The sequence below is a fragment of the Heptranchias perlo genome, chromosome 7 (assembly GCF_035084215.1).
Source record: "Heptranchias perlo isolate sHepPer1 chromosome 7, sHepPer1.hap1, whole genome shotgun sequence".
Classification (NCBI taxonomy): Eukaryota; Metazoa; Chordata; class Chondrichthyes; order Hexanchiformes; family Hexanchidae; genus Heptranchias; species Heptranchias perlo.
The window spans coordinates 50,311,476-50,330,449 of NC_090331.1; the positions used below are offsets into that span (position 1 = coordinate 50,311,476).

General features: G+C 42.1%; 1 protein-coding gene across 4 annotated transcripts in view; it reads right to left on the bottom strand.

Annotated features, from left to right (window-relative positions):
- Positions 1-466: 466 nt before the first annotated feature.
- ubr3 (ubiquitin protein ligase E3 component n-recognin 3) overlaps positions 467-18,974 on the bottom strand; it is a 323,662-nt gene continuing 305,154 nt past the window's right edge. For all 4 annotated transcript variants that reach the window (XM_067987503.1, XM_067987502.1, XM_067987501.1 and 1 more), the window contains one exon: positions 467-3,059. In XM_067987503.1, the coding sequence (XP_067843604.1) occupies positions 2,942-3,059 (118 nt within the window). In that variant the 3' untranslated portion in view covers positions 467-2,941. The remainder of the gene's footprint in view (positions 3,060-18,974) is intronic.

The following is an 18,974-nucleotide window of genomic DNA, read 5'->3' on the forward strand; positions in this document are numbered from 1 at the left end:
AGAGAATCTTCACTACATGGACTGCAGTGGTTAAAGAAGGCGGCTCACTACCACCTTCTCAAGGGCAAGTAGGGACGAGCAATAAATGCTGGTGTTGCCAGCGACACCCGCATCCCATGAATGAATAAAAAAAAGTAGGGATTTCCCAACCTGAACCATGATGCATGTAAAAAGAAATGTTTGAAGAAATGCTCCTCAGAGCTATTTCAGAGGTTGCAGCAGCTTGGGTACACCTGTCCCTACGGCAAGTTTTAGAAGACCAACATGTTCCTAGTTAAAATCCGTCTGTCTCCAGATACAAGTGTCAGATACAAATGCACAGAAGAGTTGCCCAATAGTAAATTTTTGGGTTGGTAAATTAATTCAAAAGTATCCATTATTAAATTTGATTTTTTTTTTCTATTTTTAGCATCCAGGACAAGTGAGCTGTTAATTATTGAAAATCTTGCTTTAAAAAAGACACATACGATTTACATATTTTTTATTAACATATTTTACAGTCATATTTTAATTAAGCCTAAGGTTTACTTTCCAATGTGCCAGAAAATGTTCAGATTTTACAGTAATGTACTGTATTTTACATATTCATTCATACAGGGTAACACACTGGTGAACACTCAACTTCTATCTGCAAATTACACACCACTTCTTTGCATGAAAAGATTAAGTTTTATAGTGGGTCTTACAAAACTTAGGGAAACTAAAATAAAACCTAACTCAGCAGCATGCATGAACTCAAGTACATTTTTAAATCAACTGCATATCTGGCAATCAAACTCCACTAGTATGGGAATAAAAAGTAAAGAGAAGCCCATTACCACCTTTGAGAGTCAGAGCAACAAAGAATACTCCACTTAAAATTCATTTAGGATGATTCATAATTAGGTATCATACCCACAGCATTAATAGGTACAATCATTATACACTTTGTGCTCACTACTGTCTCTTTTATGATCACATGCTGAAGCTAAAATGCTTAAGCATTTAATGCTGTTTTATTAGTTATAGGTTTAACTTTCATTCTGCACTACACTCTCTTAAAGGTCCTTTTTTTTTAAGAACACACATGTCTGACATTGGGCATTATCAAGTCTGTCAGTTTACTTTTGCATAATATTAGATGGTGGTGTAAATCATTAAATGATGAAACTTTTATAGGATCTGAACAGATTAGCTAAGTGAGAAATTGTAGATATGAAAGAAACAAAATATCAAACTGGCTAATATTCATCAATTTTCAGTAGCTCCCAATGTTTTACAAAAATGAATCATTGCAAACAATCCCACAAGCACTCCATGATGATTCTGATAGGACCGATCTTGTAATGATTCTTTTTTCCATATTTGTGAAATGTAGCATTTAATGAACTACTTCCCTGAATAATTAATTTAATTAAATTCCTTGTATTAGACTTTTGTAGATTAGTAGACACAGAATGTTTGTTAACAGGTCTGTGTACCTCTCAATTAGGTATAAATATGACTGAAATGCTTTCCTCCTTAGAACATCATCAAAAACAAAAATCAAACTTATTTTATGCAGTTTTTATACTAGACATTTGGAAGTGTCTAGATTAGCTACATTTTAGTCAAAAGCTGAATAGTTCCTTCCTAAACTCTGCTGAAATTTTTAAAAAGGGAATAAGCAAAAAATAAAGCAAATGTGAATCATTCCTAGATTTCAGATCTTCAAAACCACTGATATTTCTATACTGAAAAGACAACTTTAGAAGTGTCTACAACATACTGCAGTTAAATACCATTCTGAATCTCATCTGCACTTTGACCACAAGGATACATTGGGACTGCTTATTTACCACAATCATCTGAATTTTTTCTGTTTAGTAAATCAGATAGAAATGGTGGTGATTACACTGCACAACTGCAATACAGCTAAACCTAGAGTAGACGGTGGATATCTGAAACAGAAATTTGCTACAGGGAGGGCCTGTGTACTTCACATCCAATCATTCTGTAACATACCACACTGTCCAGTTTTAAAAGTCAAAGTTGCATGTCTGTAATTAGAACATTCTTAGTTTTATATGGTGACCAAACTTAGTAAACACACCAACTCTACAAGGTGCTTATAAACTTGTAAAGCCAATCATTAGCATAAAGCTAGGCTCTCAAATAAACACAATTGGAGAAAAAAAATCAGTATTTGTTCCATTATTAGCAGCAGTCAGTTCCAAATATTTCTTTTGCTCAGTTAGCTTTAGCAAAATATGAAACAAAATTTCCTGAGACTGAATGTTTTACAGCCTGGTTTTCTTTTAATTCAAAATTTTCTACAGATTGAAGCCTTATCTTTGTATTAAATAAACTGAGCAATTTACAGTAAACTTAATAAGAGTTATTATGGCCAAAGTTACAAATCAAAACCTCTCAAAAATATAGAAAAACTCAGCACAGACTTAGCAGAAAAATGCCACAACAGATGCAGCAGGCTTCAAATAAACCTTTTCTAAATAGTGTTCTGCTACCATGCGCAGATGACCAGATTTTACCCGCCTATAGATGGGTACTCTTCCTATGAAAAAAGAATCAGCAACCAGCCCTTCAAAAATTATATACTGTATCTGTCTTGGCCTTATACTACAAACATTATATTTATTTTAGTGAGGGACACATCTGAATTCAAATTGTGCTTTTTTGTACTTTCATACATTGCTACAATTGCTTCAATATGACTAATAAATAATAAGCTCTTTACTTTATAGAAGATATTTTAGCCCACTTCTAGAGCAAGGCTTTTAGGGTTGCTGGGATTTTTCACACAGTGCCATAAAAGTGATATTAATAGCACCTTTGCATATGCAGAATAATGATTTTGTGGATTGCTTGTTAACAAAATGGCTATTTTAAAAATAAAATCCATAACATTTTTATGAACTAAAGCTTCTTGATGACCATGTTTCAGGAAAGATGTGCAAGTCAACTATAATCCATTGTAATGTGGCCCCCATCTTTTATTGATGTGATCAAAGGTGTGTGTCACCCATTGTTGCTCCAAGACTTTATAGCGTTCACTGCACAGATACAGTGGCTTGCCACGTCTGTAAATAAAAGAAAAAACATTAAATATAAAGCAATACAACATAAAATATGTTTTAATTAAATGAGACAGTGACTTTTACTCACTCCAGAATATTAATTAATAGTACCTCTGCAATACACTATTGATACGTAGAAAAGATGGATGGGTTTAGTCTACTTTATTGTTGAAAGCAGATAAATTGATAACTTTTGGTGGGCGAGAGAAGAAGAGTTGCAATTTTATTTGGGAGAGCTCAAAATCTCTCTTTTATCTCATCCCTCCATCTACATAAGAACATAAGAAATAGGAGCAGGAGCAGGAGTAGGCCATACGTCCCCTCGAGCCTGCTCCACCATTCAATAAGATCATGGCTGATCTTTGACCTCAACTCTACTTTCCCGCCTGATCCCAATATCCCTTGATTCCCCTAGAGTCCAAAAATCTATCGATCTCAGTCTTGAATATACTCAATGACTCTCAATGCCACACCTCCAGTTGAGGTCTCCACTGTATTCACTTCTGATCCAGCTGTCAGGAGCAGAAAAACTTGCATTTATATAGCGCCTTTCACGACCTCTGGACGTCCCAAAGAGCTTTACAGCCAATTAAATACTTTTGAACCACAATCACTATTGTAATGTAGGAAACGCAGCAGCCAATTTGCACATGAGGCAATGTTCTGGAAACAATTTCTTGCCCTAATTTTCTCTGCCTTGATGCTTCCCCACATCAGTATGACTGAGGCAGGAAGTAGAGCAGTATTGGGACTATGCACGTTAGTGCTCTAAAATACTGCAGTAGGGTAGGCCCAGCACAGACTGGGCATAAATCCATTCCTTTCCCTACATGATCTTCCTCTCAGTGAAGAAAGAGGAATAAAACTCTTTCCTGATTGAACTATTTCAGGATATATGCAATGGACACAAACCTGTACGGTCAAAGTGAACAAGAAGGTCAACGTTCATGTCGGGGAATTATAACCATGCATGTCCTTAGATCAAACATAAGGAAGAATACATAATTGTCCCTACTGAAATCAACCATATCTCAAAAAATGTCCTGCAATTTCAGTGAGTACATTTTGGTTTGACTATATAATTTTCCATACAACAGGAACCTGCAACATTGCCTAACTTTCAATCTATAACAGAAACTGCACAAAACTGTGTTCTGTTTTCTAAGTCAACAAATTTTGGATACTGTAAACATCTTTTGTTGATGTGATCAAATAAGTGTGAGGTGGTGCATTTTGGTAGGTACAATAAGGAGGCCAAATACTCCTTGGAAAATAAGAGTCTAATTGGTGTAGAGGAGCCAAGGGATCTCAGGGTATCACAAATCACTAAAAGTAGCGTCACAGGTTAATAAGGTCTTAAAAAAAGCAAACAAAGCACTGGAATTCATTTCTAGAGGGTTGGATTGACAAACAGAGAAGTTATATTAAACTTGTATAAACTTGGTTAGACCACACATGGGAGTTCTGTGCACAGTTCTGGTCTCCATATTATAAAAAGGATATAAAGGCACTGGAGACGGTGCAAAAGAGATTTACAAGAATGATACCAGAACTGAGTGGTTATACCTATTCGGAAAGATTAAACAGGCTGGGGCTCTTTTCTCTAGAAAAGAGAAGGCTGAGGGATGACCTGATAGAGGCATTTCAGATTATGAAAGGGTTTGACAGAGTAGATGTTGAGAAGATGTTTCCACTTGTGGGGCAGACCAAAACTAGGGGGCCATAAATATAAGATAGTCATCAATAAATCCAATAGGGAATTCAGGAGAAACTTCTTTAACCAGAGAGTGGTTAGAATGTGGAACTCACTACCACAAGTAGTTGAGGCGAATAGCATAGATGCATTTATTGGGAAACTAGATAAACACATGAGGGGGAAAGGAACAGAAGGTTCTGCTGATAGGGTTAGATGAAGAGGGGTGGGAGGAGGCTCGTGTGGAGCATAAATATTATTAGCAGCAGAGCCTTGGGCCTCACCATTCAGGCGTAGGGGTTGGGGGAGAACGACTCTAGTGCGTCCGAAAATGGTCACGGCCCAATTTCTAGGCCATTGAGTCTTAGCTGGTATAGGTGGATGTAAAAAGGGAATCATCACCTAGAGTTTCAGTCCAAATCCTGGTCTCAAGCTCATGTGAATAGAGGACTGAATAGAATGAAAGAGTTAAAGCAGGATTTTGGATGGAAAGCAAACATGTATTATAACAGGGTGGGTAATAACAAACAAGCTGCATGTTCCCAAATGCAGGATGTGATCAATTTCACAGAAGGTGTTCTCAGTACCAAAGGTTTGCAATGAATTGTCAAATTGGCAATAAGAAATTCATCTTCGAAATCCACCAGCTGCTTTGCACTTCATTTGATGGAAAAAAAAAATTTTTTGGAGCGGGGGGGTGAGGGAGGTGGTATGACAAAACACATTCCAACAGGTTGAAGAATCTCAATCTGGGACATTAATTCTTCTCATAATGATCCAGCCCCTTCTTTGCTGGACAGTTCTACGCAGTCAAAGCATAAATTTGCAGCCAGAGACCAGAGAATATCTCATCGCCTTTTTTCAGTTTCCTTTGCATTAAAATCAGTTTCCAGCTGGCGTTTAGTTCTTGACATTTGGTCCAACAGAAAAAAATAAAGAAAAACAAACAGTGCAAAAGTTTGAATGGACAGTGCAAACCAAAATGCAAATGCACTTCACAGCACTGTAGCAAGAGATTATTGCATTCAGCAGCAAAACTCTCTTCTTAGAAAATGTTTAACACTAGGGACACCCTAGAAGAGAAATACAGATCAGAGCAAGCACTTACACAAGTACAATTTATTTCAACCAACCAACCAAAGATACAAAATTCACTGAAAATGCAGAATTATTAGGAGAGTGCAAAATAGTTGAGTTTCTTTCAGTGGGAATTTGAGACAATTAATAGTTACAGGAATCTCCCATGGATCACCAGGGAAGAAGGGATATTCCGAATGAGAACTATTTCAGCAATTTAGGTTGGCTACAAAGAAAGGATGGTTAAGATTTATCAGTGACTTTAGTGATTCAGAACCAGGTTAGTAACATCTTAATTCATCAGTAAAAATCACAATTAAATTCATAGACTGATTACAGGACTGCTCAACAAAACAGACTAGATAGGTAAACAAAGCAGGGTGTCTGGCTCCTAACCAACCAGAAATATTTGACTTATAGAGGGAGTTCGACATTTAGCTGCTACTATCATAGCATTATTAGGTTTAATATTTTAATGAGTGCAAGAACAAACCACAGTGAAGTTAAACTTCCCAGTTTCACAGGTAAACTATGAGAGAGGTTTGGTAACTTAAAATTACTTTCTAAAGTCTCTCTTTACAGTTTAAGACTTTAAGGGAAGATACACATTGTTACAAGCAAAGAGAAAAAAGTTCTGTGACTGCAGTGAAGTAATTTCACAGAATAACAGAGGCTAAACAATAAAAAATCCTTTCTGTTTGACAACAGTAAAAGGACAAAGAGATGAAAACCCTAAAAGATGGAAACGGTCATGAAAATAAAGATGAAAACAAAACAGTAAACATTTTGAATGATTGCTTTCTCCAAGTATTTACTTGGAGAGGGACAGTGGAAATGGAGGAGGCAGCTCAGAAATTATAGAACGAGTTAGATATCCTAAGTAAGTGGGCAGAACAGTGGCAAATGAGATTTCATGCAGACAAGTACAAAGTATTGCACACAGGAAGAAAAATAAATGACAGATGTGTCCCACAAATGGTATTGGAACAGCTAGGATGCAGCTGAAAGAGGCCTTCGGTTCTATTTTAAAAGGGCGTCGGGGTGGCAGCGGGGGAGTCAATGGGAGAGCGGCAAACCCGAATAATAAATATTTACCGTTCCCCACACGATTGCGACTTAATTGGCGCTCCTTAACCTTGTTTCCGGGTTTGCAGTCCGAAAGTTGCGCAGTGGGCGGACTGCGCACCCGCATGACAGGCTGTCAGCTGCAGCATCTGGATTTAAAGGGTCATTGCACCAATAGATTTTGCTGGAGCAAAGAGCAAGAAGACCCTATGGAGCAGCCAGGGGCAAGGCTGCTCCAAGATTCAACGATGCCTCACTTCAGGTGCTACTGGCCGGGGTGAGGAGGAGGAGGGAACTAGTTTACCCGGCCGACAGGCACCCTGCCTCTGCCACCAAGAAGGCCTGGCTCGAGGTGGCAGAGGAGGTCACCAGCAGTTGCAATATTTTTTTTTATTCGTTCATGGGATGTGGCCATCGCTGGCGAGGCTGGCATTTATTGCCCATCCCTAAATGCCTTTGAGAAGGTGGTGGTGAGCTGCCTTCTTGGACCGCCGCAGTCCGTTTGAGGAAGGTTCTCCCTGTTAGGAAGGGAGTTCCAGGATTTTGACCCAGCGACAATCAAGGAACGACGATATATTTCCAAGTCGGGATGGTGTGTGACTTGGAGGGGAATGTGCAGGTGGTGTTGTTCCCACGTGCCTGCTGCCCTTGTCCTGCTAGGTGGTAGAGGTCGCAGGTTTGGGAGGCGCTGTCAAAGAAGCCTTTGCGAGTTGCTGCAGTGCATCCTGTGGATGGTACACACTGCAGCCACGGTGCGCCGGTGGTGAAGGGAGTGAATGTTTAGGGTGGTCGATGGAGGGTCAATCAAGCGGGCTGCCTTGTCCTGGATGGTGTCAAGCTTCTTGAGTGTTGTTGGAGTTGCACTCATCCAGGTAAGTGGAGAGTATTCCATCATACTCCTGACATGTGCCTTGTAGATGGTCGAAAGGCTTTGGGGAGTCAGGAGATGAGTCACTCCCTGCAGAATACCCAGCCTCTGACCTGCTGTTGTAGCCACAGTATTTATGTGGCTGGTCCAATTAAGTTTCTGGTCAATGGTGACCCCCAGGATGTTGATGGTGGGGGATTCGGCGATGGTAATGCCGCTTCAATGTCAAGGGGAGGTGGTTAGACTCTCTCTTGTTGGAGATGGTCATTGCCTGGCACTTGTCTGGCGCGAATGTTACTCGCCACTTATCAGCCCAAGCCTGGATGTTGTCCAGGTCTTGCTGCATGCGGGCATGGACTGCTTCATTATCTGAGGGGTTGTGAATGGAACTGAACACTGTGCAATCATCAGCAAACATCCCCATTTCTGACCTTTTGATGGAGAGAAGGTCATTGATGAAGCAGCTGAAGATGGTTGGGCCAAGGACACTGCCCTGAGGAACTCCTGCAGCAATGTCCTGGGGCTGAGATGACTGGCCTCCAACAACCACTACCATCTTCCTTTGTGTTAGGTATGACTCCAGCCACTGGAGAGTTTTCCCCGTGATTCCCAATGACTTCAATTTTACTAGGACTCCTTGGTGCCACACTCGGTCAAATGCTGCCTTGATGTCAAGGGCAGTCACTCTCGCCTCACCTCTGGAATTCAGCTCTTTTGTCCATGTTTGGACCAAGGCTGTAATGAGGTCAGGAGCCGAGTAGTCCTGGCGGAACCCAAACTGGGCATCAGTGAGCAGGTTATTGGTAAGTGCCGCTTGATAGCACTGTCGACGACACTTTCCATTAATTTGCTGATGGATTGAGAGTAGACTAATGGGGTGGTAATTGGCCAGATTGGATTTGTCCTGCTTTTTGTGGACAGGACATACCTGGGCAATTTTCCACATTGTCAGGTAGATGCCAGTGTTGTAGCTGTACTGGAACAGTTTGTCCAGAAGTGCAGCTAGTTCTTGAGCAGAAGTCTTCAGCTGTTGACGGGGCCCATAGCCTTTGCTGTATCCAGTGCACTCAGCCATTTCTTGATATCACGTGGAGTGAATCGAATTGGCTAAGACTGGCTTCTGTGATGGTGGGGATATCGGGAGGAGGCTGAGATGGATCATCCACACGGCACTTTTGGCTGAAGATGGTTGCAAACGCTTCAGCCTTGTCTTTTGCACTCATGTGCTGGACTCCGCCATCATTGAGGATGGGACGGAGAAAGCTACCTGGACCTTTTGCTCCAGGAGGCAGCTGCACCCCTTAGATTAAATACTTTAGAATTGACACGTGGTCAGGGACAGGAGGGTGTGACTGCGAGTGAGGCAGGTACGGAGATCCAGTAGGTTGTATTGCAGGAGCCTCAGTCACTGCGCTTGTCCAATAGATTCGAGGTTCTTGCAACCCTTGTGGACAAGTGCGGGGTCTGCGGGGAGGACGAGCAAACTGACCACGGCACGGTGGTACAAGAAGCCATTCAAGCGTGGGGAGTAAAAAGGAAGGCGGTTGTAGTAGGCGACAGTATAGTTAGGGGGATAGACACTGTTCTCTGCAGCCAGGAGCATGAGTCCCAAAGGCTATGTTGCCAGGGTTAAGGACATCTCCTCCGGGCTGGAGAAGAACTTGAAGTGGGAGGGGAAGGATCCAGTTGTCGTGGTCCACGTAAGTACCAACGACATAGGTAGGACTAAGAAAAAGGTTCTGCTGAGAGAGTTTGAGCAGCTCGGAACTAAATTAAATAGCAGAACCACAAAGGTAATAATCTCTGGATTATTACCTGAGCCATGAGCAAATTGGCATAGGGTCAATAGGATCAGGGAGATGAATGCATGGCTCAAAGATTGGTGTGGGAGAAGTGGGTTTCGATTCGTGGGGCACTGGCACCAGTACTGGGGAAAGAGAGAGCTGTTTCATTGGGACAGACTATAACTGAACCATGCTGGAACCAGAGTTCCAGCGAGTCGAATAACTAGGGAGGTAGATAGGACTTTAAACTAAATAAGGGCGGGGTGGGGGGTTCCGTTGAACAGAAATCTAGAATGCTAAAAAGAAAAGACAAGGAAGCAATGCAGGAAAGTGACTGGGGTAAGGATAACCAGATTGTGTCGGGAAGGGACAGAGCATACAAACAAAACAGTGCACTTATAAATAGGGTCCGGGTAAGAAAAAATGGAAGAAAGACAAATAGGGCCATAGTACAAAAAAATGTTAAGATGTCTAAAAATGTTAAAAAGACAAATCTAAAGGCACTGCATCTGAATGCATGAAGCATTCGTAATAAGGTAGACAAATTAACAGCGCAAACAGATGTAAATGGATACGATATAATTGCGATTACGGAGACATGGCTGCAGGGTGACCAAGGCTGGGAGCTGAATATCCAAGGTATTCAATATTTAGGAAGAACAGGCAAAAAGGAAAAGGAGGTGGGGAGGCGTTGTAAGTAAAGGATGAAATCAGAGCAATAGTGAGAAAGGATATCGGCTCAGAAAATCAAGATGTAGAATCAGTCTGGGTGGAGTTAAGAAGCACCAAGGGGCAGAAAACACTGGTGGGAGTTGTCTATAGGCCTCCAAACAGTAGTGGTAATGTAGGGGATTGCATCAAACAGGAAATTAGAGATGCATGTAACAAGGGTATTACAGTAATCATGGGTTACTGTAATCTACATATAGACTGGCCAAACCAAATTAACAATACTACTGGGAGGATGAATTCCTGGAGTGTGTATGAGGTATTTTTTTAGACCAGTACGTTGAGGAGCCAACCAGGGAACAGGCTATCCTAGATTGGGTATTGTGCAATGAGAAGGGGTTAATTAATAATCTTGTTGTGCGGGGTCCTTTAGGGAAGAGTGACCATAACATGACAGAATTCTTCATTAAGATGGAAAGTGAAATAGTCCAATCCGAAACTAGGGTCCTAAATCTAAACAAAGGAAACTACGAAGATATGAGGAGTGAGTTGGCTATGATAGATTGGGGAGCTTCATTAAAAGGCATGACGATGGATAGGCAATGACTAACATTTAAAGAACGAATGCATGAATTGCAACAGTTATACATTCCTTTCTGGCGTAAAAACACAAAAGGAAAAACGGCCCAACCATGGCTAACAGAAGAAATTAAGGATAGTATTAGATCCAAAGAGGAGTCATATAAAGTTGCCAGAAAAAGTAGCAAGCCTGAGGATTGGGAACAGTTTAGAATTCAGCAAAAAAGGACCAAGAGATTGATTAAGAGGGGAAAAATAGAGTATGAGAGTAAACTTGCAAGGAACATAAAAGCGGACTGTAAAAGCTTCTACAAGTGCGTAAAAAGAAAAAGATTAGTGAAGACAAATGTCGGTCCCTTACAATCAGAAACAGGAGAATTTATAATGGGGAACAGGGAAATGGCAGAGCAATTAAACAAATACTTTGGTTCTGTCTTCACAGAAGAGGACACAAATAACTTCCCAGAAATGCTAGGGAACTAAGGGTCTAGTGAGAAGGAGGAATTAAAGGAAATTAGTATTAGTAAGAAAATAATGCTGGAGAAATTAATGGGACTGAAAGCCGATAAATCCCCAGGGCCTGATAATCTGCATCCCAGAGTACTCAAAGAAGTAGCCATGGAAATAGTGGATGCATTGGTTGTCATCTTCCAAAATTCTATAGATTATGGAACAGTTCCTGCAGATTGGAGGGTGGCAAATGTAACTCCACTATTTAAAAAAGTAGAAAGAGAGAAAACAGGGAACTACAGACCGGTTAGCCTAACATCAGTAGTAGGGAAAATGCTTGAATCTATTATAAAGGATGTGATAACAGGACACTTAGAAAATATCAACGGAATTAGACAAAGTCAACATGGATTTATGAAAGGGAAATCGTGTTTGACAAATCTACTGGAGTTTTTTGAGGATGTAACTGGTAGAATAGATACGAGAGAACCAGTGGATGTGGTGTATTTGGATTTTCAGAAGGTCTTTGATAAAGTCCCACATAAGAGGTTAGTGCACAAAATTAAAGCACATGGGATTGGGGGTAATATACTGGCATGGATTGAAAATTGGTTAACAGACAGGAAACAGAGAGTCAGAATAAATGGATCTTTTTCGGGGTGGCAGGCGGTGACTAGGGGGTACCGCAGGGCTTGGGCCCCAGCTATTCACAATATACATCAATGATTTGGATGAGGGAACCAAATGTAATATTTCCAAGTTTGCTGACGACACAAAACTAGGTGGGATTGCAAGTTGTGAGGAGGGTGCAAAGAAGCTTCAAGGTGATTTATACAAGTTGAGTGAGTGGACAAATACATGGCAGATGAAGATAACGAGGATAAATGTGAAGTTATCCACTTCGGAAGGAAAAACAGAAAGGCAGAATATTATTTAAATGGTGATAGATTGGGAAGTGTTGATGTACAAAGAGATCTGGGTGTCCTTGTACACCAGTCACTGAAAGCAAACATGCAGGTGCAGCAAGCAGTTAGGAAGGCAAATGGTATGTTGGCCTTCATTGCAAGAGGATTTGAGTACAGGAGCAAGGATGTCTTACTGCAGTTATACAGGGCCTTGATGAGACTACACCTGGAGTATTGTGTTCAGTTTTGGTCTCCTCACCTAAGAAAGGATATACTTGCCATAGAGGGAGTGCAGCGAAGGTTCACCAGACTGATGCCTGGGATGGCAGGATTGTTGTATGAGGAGAGATTGGGCCGACTAAGCCTGTATTCACTAGCGTTTAGGAGAATGAGGGGATCTTATTGAAATGTATAAAATTCTGACAGGGCTAGACAGACTGGATGCAGGGAGGATGTTTTCCCTGGCTAGGGGGGACCAGAACGAGAGGTCACAGTCTCAGGATATGGGGTAGGACATTTAGGACTGAGATGAGGAGAAATTTCTTCACTCAGAGTGTGGTGAACCTGTGGAATTCTCTACCACAGAAGGCTGTGGAGGCCAAGTTACTGAATATATTTAAGAAGGAGCAAGATAGATTTCTAGATACAGAAGGCATCAAGGGGTATGGGGTGGAGCGGGAATATGGTATTAGATATAGGATCAGCCCTGATCATATTGAATGGCGGAGCCGGCTCGAAGGGCCGAATGTTCTACTCCTGCTCCTATTTTCTATGTTTCTATAATGCGACCCATTCTCGCTGGTGTGTATTGAAGCGCTCCCCCAGAATGATCGAGGCACTGAAATCGCATCTTCAGCAGTCCTATCGCATGTTCAATTATAGACCCGGTGACAATGGGGCTGTCATTGCATCAACCCTGTTGCTCGCTAAGGGGTTCCTCAGAAGTATCATGAGCCACGTGTGCAGGGGGTATCCCTTGTCCCTGAGGAGCCAGCCCTTAAGGGTGTTCAGTGCATGGAAGAGGCCCAGGATGTTGGATTCCCTCAGAATGAACGAATCATGGCAGCTGCCAGGGAACCTGGCGCACAAGTGAAGAAATCTTTTCCTGTGGTTGCAAACGAGCTGTGCGTTGATGGAGTAATATTCCTTTCTGTTGATGAATAGTCCTTGCTCGTGTGGAGATGCTCAGATTGCTATATGCATGGAATCGATTGCACCCTGTACCCGTGGGAAGCCAGCCACAGAGTGGAAATCCACTACCCTCTCCGTCTGGCTGAGGTCGTCCATGAGGAAGTTGACATATTGCGAAGCCCTGCGAAACAAACAGTCAGTGACCTGCCTTATGCACTTGTGTGCAGACGACAGAAACCCCGGCGAAGTCACCGGTGGCACCCTGGAATGATCCGGAGGCGAAGAAGTTGAGGGCAGTGGTCACTTTAACTGCGATGGGCAATGAGATACCGCCAGACCCAGCAGGGAGCAGCTCGGCATAAAGGAGGCTGCAGATGTCTGCGACCACCTGGCGACTTACTCTCAGCCTCCCTATGCACTGCTCCTCAGAGAGGTCCAGGAAGCTGAGCCTCGGTCTGTAGACCCTCTGACCAGGGTACTGCTTTCTGCGACATCGCTCCTTCTGTTGTTCCCCTCTGTGCTCTTGAGCAGGTGCCTGTGGCGCAGCACAGTGTTGTGGAGCTACAAGTGGCGGAAGTGCTCGCCTTGCCTGGCGAGGATGGTAATGTTCTTCATCCTCGGATGTACTGGTGAATGCAGCCATCACGCCCCCCCCCCCCCCATCCTGATGGTGTCAGTTTGAGGGGGTCCAAAAAGTTGGTAAATTCTGAGTGGAAACCAAGAATTTTCAGTCTAAACACAAAGATTTCCCAGCCAAAAGTTTGTCTGAGAGAACTGAGTGCCCTGCTGCAATAACTCACCTTTTATCCCCATTTGTCAAACACAGATATAAATGGCCAAATGGCTGCCAGCTGAAACGCGACTCGTTCCTCAGTGTTGAAATCGCTTGCCATCATTCTTAATTAGATTTATGTACATTTCAGGTACTTTAAGTACTTGAATTCCATGTTTAAATATCGTCCGGGTTTGGGAACTGTACGCGCATCCAGATAACTCTGCGTTGTGCGCTTCCTTTGGTGTGTTTGAGCCAGGATTTCTGCCCGCTCCTGGAAATCCTGATTTTCTTTGCCCCCCCGCCCCCAGTGCACCCGCACTTCTGTTTTAAAATTGAGCCCCGGGCATCCTTATAGCCCCGACACTCAACACGTCCAACTAATGCAAATCAGCAATCAGCAAAGCCAATAAAATATTGAGCTACATAGCTAAAGCAATAGAATTTGTCAGAGGAAGCTGTGACTGAACTGTATATGCTCTGTCTGGTCAGACAGCATCTTGAGTACTGCATCCAATTCTGGTTGCTAAGACACAAGGGCCATAAGGCTGATTCCTAGTGTCAACAGTCTGAGTAATGAGGTAATGTTGGAGAAACTTATGGCTTTTCAGCCTGGAAAGGAGGTATCTAAGAGATTATCTTCTAGAGGTATATAAGACAGTTAGGGGAATGGAAAAAGTAAATCTGAAACAGTACTTTAAATTAAATTGTGAAAAATGGACAAGGAGACACAGGTTAAACCCTGTAAAAGGTAAATTTAGTACTGATATCAAGAAATTCTTCATATAGAGTGATCAACAAATAGAATAGACTTCCAGATAAGAGTAGTGGAGGTAAAAACACAAGAATCCTTTCAGAAACAATGGACGTTGAAATGTGAGGACTGAGCTGGACGGCCTTCCTCACTCGTAATTATCTTGTGATCTTATCAAGTTTTAAGGTTAGGATATAAGCTTTGCAAAGACATTGAATGTTCAATTATCAGGTCAAGAGAAACATGGGGATGAGTACAGAAGATAAATTGAAGATGATCAAGACAAATTAAGGATGCAAAAAATGTTAAGATTATTGTGGCAGGTAGTGCAATGGATCTTTTGGAATTCAGTTATTTAGTATGTGCAGACTCGGCATATAATTCCAGCTATATTTGAGCATGGTCATCACCAGTATGCACCAGTTAGTGTAGACCATCAGATAGTTTAGTTAGTCTCATGATTCAACGATGTGTAATATGGTTTTTATTTGTCTGCAAGAACATTTGTTGTCATCACGAAGGCCCCACAGGTGAAGATTTGAGGTGCACTGTCCCTGGCCAGTTCGAAAGCGGTTGAGAAACGCCTAACTATGACGTGCCAGTTGAATCCTGGTTGATAATCTGTAGGGTCAGAGATGATATGGTGATTTATAGGATCATCTGCTGTCCACTCTGAACGCCAGCGAGATGGTTAGGAAAAGTCAAGGGAATCAGGAAAGGTTGACTGTATTGGGCATCTCGAAGAGAGCTGCGCTGCTGGTGGATAGAACAAATCAGAGTGAATTGGCAACATGATTTTGTCACAAAGTCTATTCACCAATTTTGCAACCACATATGAACAATGAAGATGTGGAGGAACTATATTGCAGAGGATTGGTAATCATGGAGGAATGTGCAATGTGTCTGACATGAGACACATAGTAGTGTGCAGTTGAGTACTCACCAGTGTGCGGTGAGTGAACCAAGACTGGAGCACAATATTGCACAACTGAGTAACAAAGTGCGAGAGCAGATGAGCGTAAAAGTGGAGGCATTTGCTTCCCAGGTAGAGCCAGCAAGTTTGGTGACTGAGATATTTCAGATTTTGACTTTCTCAGCAGTTTTCAGTAGATGGTTTTTGTAGGTTAGTGACTTGGTCAAGGGTGACACCCAAGTAAACTGTGTGAGCGTCAGGTTTGAGGAGTTGGCCATTCAAGGTGATAGTGAGTTCACAAGAGACAAGTGAAAGTCAGAGGAGACAGTCTTTGTGGTACTTGGTTGAAGACACCATTTCACAGTGGGTGTGGTTTCCAAGGTGGAAAAGTCACTAGATTGAATAGCAAAAGCATAATCAACAGGATGAATGAATTGGGGGGACAATACATCAGCGTTCTCATTTTGCTCCCGTGAGTAATTGATCTATCAATTAAACTAATGCAACCAGCAGACCGAATCAGAGAATCTTCACATCCGGTCAATTGGCTAAAAGCAACATATTTTGGAACAAAATATAGGAATCTGTTCGAAAACATTATTTTACACACAGGTCTAATGTATAGGCCAAATTGGCACTTTCTTTCAATTTACTAAGCACAATGCACTAAATCTCTTCAGTCACAAATTCAGGGGTGCAGGAAAGTAATTGAGTATAGAAATTGTTAAGGATCATTTTTTTACCACAGTTCTTGTAATAAAGGTCAAAAGCACAATACTAGTAATTACATACCAGTTAGTTTCACTTCAGCAGCAGCTGAGGTGTGGGAAAGTAAAGGATACAATGAAGAGTTATTTGTCTATACAGAACATGATAAAAGAGAGCAAGCTTACATTTAGGGAAGTTAAATCATGCATGCTTTTGGATTCTTTGAGGCTGTAACAGGAAATGTAACTATAGTCAAGGGAAATGTATTGGTTATTCTATATTTGGATCATTAGATGGTCTTTGCCAAGATACCCAAAAATATACTTGTTGAAAAAATTACAGGCATGAAACTGCAACAATGTGGAAAACTGGATACAAAAAATAATTTTAACATGATTATAAATGGGAAATTGTGATATTGGGGTGATTTGACTTATGGATAAGTCTTGGGTCCTGTACTCTTCCCAGATTATGCAAAGAATGGAGTGAGAAATGGGATATTTATATTTGTAGGCAATATAAAATTATGAGAAGGCATCAGCAATGGAATGGGAGTTAGCTTGGAAAAAGACAGATACGAAGATCGATCAGTAGATGATTTTTAATGCTGACAAAGGTAGATTGCTCACTAAAAGGTGCAATAGACCTCATTCACTGAACTACAATCTTACTACAAGTAACTCCCTATTGTAGCTCCCCAAAGTGACATTTTAGGTCCTTTTAAAATATCCTGCGAATAAAGATCTTAACTATATATACTCCAGATCCAAACTCCACATCATAGTCACCAAGTACATTTTCAGGACATCTGTCCCTTGAAAACCACAATCCATTATTAAGATTTCCCTAAACCTATCTAGCACTTCATGTTGCCTATCTTCAATTTAATTCAATTTGGCCCATTTAATCATACACATATTCTATTCTCTTTATTCTACTTTGATTTGTCGTAAAAATCCATCTTGTTCACTAATGTCCTTTAGGGAAGGAAACCTGCCGTCCTTTCCCGGTCTGGCCTAAATGTGACTCCAGACCTACAGCAATATGGTTGCTTCTTAATTGCCCTCTGAAATGGCCTAGCAAGCCACTCAGTTATAAAATCTTGCTAAAAAAAGTCATAAGAATAAAACCGCACTGACCACTAGGCACCGGACACGACAATGGCAAACCAAACCCAGTCGACCCTGCAAAGTCCTCCTCACTAACATCTGGGAACTTGTGCCAAAATTGGGAGAGCTGTCTCACAGACTAGTCAAGCAACGGCCTGACATAGCCATACTCACAGAATCATACTTTTCAGCCAATGTCCCAGACTCATCCATCACCACCCCTGGGTATGTCCTGTCCCACAGGCAGGACAGACCAACCAGAGGTGGCGGTACAGTGGCTCACCACCACCTTCTCAAGGGCAATTAGGGATGGGCAATAAATGCTGGCCTTGCCAGCGACGCCCACATCCCATGAACGAATAAAAAAAATGTAACCTCATAGCCTGGCATATTCCTCACTCTACCATCACCAACAAGCCAGGGGACCAACCCTGGTTCAATGAGGAGTGTAGAAGAGCATGCCAGGAGCAGCACCAGGCGCACCTAAAAATGAGGTGCTAACCTGGTGAAGCTACAACTCAGGACTACATGCATGCTAAACAGCGGAAGCAACATGCTATAGACAAAGCTAAGCGATTCCACAACCAACGGATCAGATCAAAGCTCTGCAGTCCTGCCACATCCAGTCGTGAACAGTGGTGGACAATTAAAAAACTAACGGGAGGAGGAGGCTCTGTAAACATCCCCATCCTCAATGATGGCGGAGTCCAGCACATGAGTGCAAAGACAAGGCTGATGCGTTTGCAACCATCTTCAGCCAGAAGTGCAAAGTGGATGATCCATCTCGGCCTCCTCCCGATATCCCCACGATCACAGAAGCCAGTCTTCGGCCAACTCGATTCACTCCACGTGATATCAAGAAACGGCCGAGTGCACTGGATACAGAAAAGGCTATGGGCCCTGACAACATCCCGGCTGTAGTGCTGAAGACTTGTGCTCCAGAACTAGCTGCGCCTCTAGCCAAGCTGTTCCAGTACAGCTACAACACTGGCATCTACCCGACAATGTGGAAAATTGCCCAGGTATGTCCTGTCCACAAAAAGCAGGACAAATCCAATCCGGCCAATTACCGCCCCATCAGTCCACTCTCAATCATCAGCAAAGTGATGGAAGGTGTCGTCGACAGTGCTATCAAGCAGCACTTACTCAACAATAGCCAGCGACGCCCACATCCCGTGAACAAATTAAAAAAAAATTGTTATGAGCGTCTTTCTTAGCAGCTAGGCAGGCAGGAAAGCGCCAGCTTTTTCTTAGTGTTTCCTTTTGACAGTAAGACCAAGATTCCAATGTAGTCCAACTCTGTTCTCACCTAACATCCACACACCTGCCAGAAGGGGTTGTTGAATAGTGTTGATAGTGCTGAATTTTAGTCTCTATAACTCAGGGATTAAGAGGCCAAATGTAGCACCCATTAACACCCAGGCTGAGATAAGATAACACA